General features: G+C 48.9%; 1 protein-coding gene across 1 annotated transcript; it reads left to right on the top strand.

Moving 5' to 3' along the window:
* The first annotated feature begins 3,078 nt into the window (after positions 1-3,078).
* Positions 3,079-4,837, top strand: LOC125958302 (uncharacterized). The gene is made up of 5 exons (XM_049691569.1): positions 3,079-3,108; positions 3,196-3,316; positions 3,394-3,486; positions 3,575-3,695; positions 3,775-4,837. The coding sequence occupies exons 1-5, from the start codon at positions 3,079-3,081 to the stop codon at positions 4,835-4,837; spliced, it is 1,428 nt and encodes a 475-aa protein (XP_049547526.1).
* The last annotated feature ends 548 nt before the right edge of the window (positions 4,838-5,385 follow it).

Raw genomic sequence — 5,385 nt, 5'->3', positions numbered from 1 at the left:
TCCGGTAGTGAGTTCGATGAGTTGAAAAGAGTATAAGCCAAGAGTTTTTGTTGGAACCAACAAACAAAAACTAAACGACACGTAACCGACTTTCCGGAATTTTCCGGCAAAATAGTCCGACAAAAAGGCAGCAGCAAAACTACGTTACTATGTTCGTTGCTACGCTTGGTTCGGTTGGGGATTTATTGCTATCCAACCGATACATTTACCACAATGACCCAGACCGGGGATTCATCTCCTTGCAGCCCAAAAAGGCACTGCTCACCCCAAAAAAGGGGATGCACCCCGCGGTTGGTCGTGGCTGTGACATGTGGCGTTTTAGCGCGAAAAAAAAACACACACACAAGCGGATTGCGAAACAAATCACGACGCAACGCAGAAAATCAGCAGAGGTACTAAGTTGTCCATAAATCGGTTTGACTTTCTCGTTTAGCACATTCCATGTTTTGCGATTTACAATTTGCCTCACGACCGAAATAGTACAGCGAGTGAATTGGATTGGTTTTCGAGATTTTCTGTGTGTGTGTGTGTTTTTTTAACATATCACTAGTAGTCACTGGGAGTTTCCGTAATTGTTTGGGTCGCATGTAAATTTGTACATGCCAATGATCGTGGGTTTTTTTGGTTCCTATCGTTGCCCAAGCGAAGCACCGTACTGCGAGTCTTTTGTTTACCACAAGATCATGTTAATTGAACACTAATAACGCGGTGTTCTCCGTTCGGAACCGATTGCTGAAATGAATCATACCGTGCTCGTGCCTTTGGAACATCTGAGCTCATGCGCAATTTTTCGATTTACTACCTTACGCTCTGCCAATCCGTTAGCAACTCGGATGCCGGATCTGCCACAATCGTGAGCCTATTTTTACAACCTCTCGATCTTTGTCTAAATTCCAAAGAATCAAACATTGGCACCACACCAATTAACGCCCTGCGTCTGGCTCGATTGTATCGCAGTCGGTCTAATTAATGAAGAATTTGACGACGCATCTGATCTGCGTTTTGATCGAATTTCGCACAGGGGGGTTGGCATTATTTATACCAATCGATCGCAGATCGAATCGTACCAGTCTTTAGGAGAAGCTACAGGTGGGAAGTTGAGTGCAACATCGATCTCAGTGCGATACCGTTGTAGTTGCAGCTTTTTCTGTGATCGCGAATGAAAAACCGCGGGTGTAACACCAAAAATGCAGCTCATTTCATTGGTAAGTGACTACTATAGGAGTAACCGGATTGATGATTGGGATCTGAAAATCACTAACTTCTTGTTGTTGTTGCTGTAGTTGACAGTTGGTTTCCTCATTGTGGCCGAAGCCTACCACATCGACGTGAACATCCCGAACGCACAATCATATCATGACCAGCAAGATGAACAAAGTAAGCACCGATCGATCGACGTGATCGAGAGATTCTAATGTTCTAACTTTTCTCCATTGATATTGCTATTTCAAGATGATTTCAAGTACGGATATCAGGTGGAAAATCTGAACGAACAGTTTCAGCAGAAACAGAAAGGACCGGACGATGTAACCTACGGTTGTTTCGGGCATCTAGATCCCGAGGGTCGCCGCCACCTCACGCTGTTTGTTGCCGATCGTCTTGGCTATCGACCGATGCTCCCTGGTGAGTCGGTGACCGTGTTTCCAGCTAATCAAGGAACGGATGAGTAAGTCGATCAGGAAGCAATCCATTTATCATTTGTACGAATATCTAACGATACGACTTCTCATATGCAGATCGGGAAAGCCCCGAGGAATTACGGTCCAGTGGAAAGATATGCCACTCCCCGCTGCCTGCCGTCCCTCCGGTGCTGTAAATCTACGTGGGCTCGTCGATAATGGAGCAGAATCCAACGTGGTCGCCAGAAACCTTGAGCCACCACGGTTCCAGTCCTTTGCCGATCAAGCATCGGTCGAAACTGTGCAGAGCAGTAACGACCATAGCGTGGTGTACGTTGAACCACCCAAAGATCAGACCAAATCCTCGTGTGACTCAGCTTTTCTGCGGCCAGCTGTCTGCAATGATCCGCTCAATGGCGGCGTCGAACAAACAGTCCAGCTGTACATTCCATTCCGCGTCTCGTGTTCTGACATTGCGGAATTTCAAGTGGCACTAGACACGCTTATGAAGAAGTTCAGCCAGCAGCCGGCCCGATGATGCCGGTGGTCTACTGACCCATCCAAGGGGGGGATATTGCAGATGATGGTCTCATCGTTAATGACTAAGAATAAATGATGAGGTGAAACATACACTTTTGATCATTGCGTTTGTTGATCTTAAGAATTCCGATCATTTAGAGTAGCGATGTTTCCTGTCCAATGCGCCTAGACATTGCGCCTAGACATTGTTGACGATCGCCGATCGGCTAGACCTCCGAAATGCCAAACCATGCACCGACACCGCGCACCATACTATAGCGCTAAATTGCAAATCAAACAATTCACATGCTAACGACGCTAGGCCACAACGAACACGGGCAGACGACGGCAGACGACCTTCAGCACGTTTCGGGGGTTTTGCAGACACACCGACACTCCGGCACTCCGGCAGCCACTACTCAGTTACGCAGCCCCCACCGACCCTCGGTCAATTATTTGCTCCACAAGACGAGTCATAGCTATTTACCCGACGCTTCGTACATCAAAAACCTCGACCACTCCTTAGCACACTCGCGAGAAATCCGGCTCGGGAATTAGATCAAACCCCCCCTCGGTAGATCTCAAGAACTGCCGCCACCAAAATCGTCGGTACTTACCGTTACCGCCGCCACCATTCCACCAACCCCTGCAAGCAAGTGCGACATGTGCTGCTGCTCCCACTCCCCAAAAAAATAAAGAGCTTCGTAAATATTGATTCATCGTGGGTCATCCCCCCCTGTACGGAGGATCTTCTTCGAAAGCTTTAAATTGAACGTCCAGCACGGTTGCATCTTCAGTGTGTAAGCTCGAGACGGTCGTGGCGATAGAGTCGTCCGCAGTGTCTGTGCTGTAACCCCCCTCTCTTTCTCGGGGTAGCGAAAGTGAAGTTCCTGGAGCTCAATTTTTCACGGTCAATCACAAGTGCTAATTGGCTGCGATAATGTTTGCCACGCGCGGACCGGGGGTGCCTGTGAGTGATGTGTTTCATGCGTTATGTTGAAGCGGTTCCACCAGAAATCTTCTTATCAAATTAACGTATTTAACTCTCCGGTTACAGCTCCTCTCGGGGATAGTGATACTGTGTGTGGTCGCGTTAGTAGCGTCACTGGATGATACGTATAACATCGAGCTAAAGCAGAAAGATTCCGAGGTGTACCATGAGCAGAGCTTTGGAAGAAGTAATTAAAGAGATAGCGAGGGAGAAGGTGACCGATAGTTAATTGCGCCGGTTTCTAATCCGTGTTCGTGTTTGCAGATGAGTTTAGCTACGGCTACCAGGTGGAGAAGGTCAACAGTCAGTTCCAACACAAGGTGAAAGGACCGGACGATGTCACGTACGGGTGTTACGGTAGGTAAATCATCACGTTCATTGGTGTTGCATTGGTTGGAAAAAGGGTTTTATTTTAGGTTTGGTATCTGCTTTCGTCCATTTCCAGGTTACATCGATCCAGTAGGCGAGAAGCACCTGGTGTACTATATCGCCGATCGGCTGGGCTACCGATTGCTAGCACCGGACCAACCGACCAAAGTGTTCACCGACCGTGTGGCCAACAGTGTGTAAGTGTCTAAGACGCGCTACTCCTCCTCTAGTTTTCGTTACTAACTCTTCACCAACAAACGGTTGCCCCCCTTTTAGGAGTAAACTCGATGCAGACCTGCAGGGACGCAAGTTGGATGAGAAAGTTGTCGCCTGGAACGATCTCTACCTTCCGTCGACCTGTCGTAGATTGGATGAGATCGTTAGTATTACCCCACCACCGACGCAGGCACCACAGAGAACTACGACCGCGAATGGTGGTATCATTAACCGACCGAGTATTACCGTGCGACCGACGACGGTAAACGGAAATGGCATCGAATCTTTCGGAGGAACTCAAACGATCGGAAATCCAGGCCCTCAGACCAACATTAATTCCAATGCTGGATCAAATTATGAACCAAATGGCAACACCGGCAATTCGGCATCTCCAGCAGGAGCAGGAGGTGATGGAATTGGAAAACTTAATCAATCTTCCGGTGGAACCATCATCAACGTAGACATCAACGGGGATTCTAATGTTGGCAATACACTGGGTGGAACTGATCCGGAAGGTTCCGGAGCGGACACAAAGCTCACGGAAGATCCCAGAGTGGCACAAGCAACAACGCCTCAACCGAAGATAGTGGAAAAAACACCGCCTGCACTGCTGATCGATCCATTGGATCCCCAGGACTTCCTCTCTACCACCACGGAGCGTATTCCGGTCGGACAGACCGCCCAAGCTCCTGACACCCCGTCGTCTTCCAATTGCGGAACGTCTAACGGACCGTTCAGCTCCGTTCACCAACCGAAATACCCGAACACCATCGGTCAGTTCAATGGGTTCGTGTTTCCGATTAATCGTAACTGCGATGCCAGCGGCCGATCGACGGAGGAACTGCTTGCCCAGATGCAGGCGATCAACCAGATGGTGCTGCGAGTTAGCGAAACCCTTCACCGGTTGATCGACGATGATGAACAGCGGCGCAACGGGACGCACCCGAACGTTAGCGACACCTGTCAGCAGGTTCTACAGCTGCTCAACATCCAGCAGCCGGTTCCGCTGCTCGTCTACGTACCCATCATGCTGCCTTACCTTGAAGGTGGCATTCACGAACAAAAGCCCGCAATTAACCCGGCGAGCTACGCGTACGCCAAGACCTGTAGCGAGTGCAAATAAGGCGAGTTCCACCACGGTCAGCGGAAGGGAGCGATGATCGTTTCGGGTGACAGCACATCACAATCATGTTGACATTTCGGCAATCGCGATACGTGGCTCGAGTGCGCGAGTACCGTGAGCGGGTTAGTAATCCCTGCCCCATACCCCGTCGGTCGGTTGTTTGTCTTTTCCTGTGCGCGCGAGCGGTAGCTTGATGATGCTGAACCAATCCACCGCCGTGAGCTCCTCTCATGTTGACCCTGATGATGTAATTATGGTAGCGTTTGGGGTGATAATTGAACTGTATGTGTGTGTTAGTCTGTGTTTGTGTCTGAGGCAGGGCGAGAGAGGAGAAGTTTGTTAGTGATAATAAGGGATGAAATGTAAATTATTATTATTTAAATAAACGGACAACCGGGCTGGCCCTTCTAGCTGTCTGAGTCTGATCTTTACATCCGTGGTAATGGTACATTCTATCCAGCAAACAAAAAAAAACACTTGCGCGCACCACGAGCACTCAAATCAAGCAATAACGAAGACAACTTTCTTGATGACATCATCAAGCCCTG

Source organism: Anopheles darlingi, chromosome 3, assembly GCF_943734745.1.
Source record: "Anopheles darlingi chromosome 3, idAnoDarlMG_H_01, whole genome shotgun sequence".
Lineage (NCBI taxonomy): Eukaryota > Metazoa > Arthropoda > Insecta > Diptera > Culicidae > Anopheles > Anopheles darlingi.
Note: the sequence above shows the minus strand (reverse complement) of the source record. Positions and strands in the feature narration are given on the sequence as shown.

What these genes read in the sequence shown, in the direction of transcription:
- LOC125958302 (XM_049691569.1), top strand. Translation starts at nt 3,079, where the DNA reads ATGTTTGCCACGCGCGGACCGGGGGTGCCT. An exon ending in TGAGCAGAGCTTTGGAAGAA is followed by an intron (nt 3,317 to 3,393) that starts GTAATTAAAGAG and finishes TCGTGTTTGCAG; the next exon opens with ATGAGTTTAGCTACGGCTAC. An exon ending in TGTCACGTACGGGTGTTACG is followed by an intron (nt 3,487 to 3,574) that starts GTAGGTAAATCA and finishes GTCCATTTCCAG; the next exon opens with GTTACATCGATCCAGTAGGC.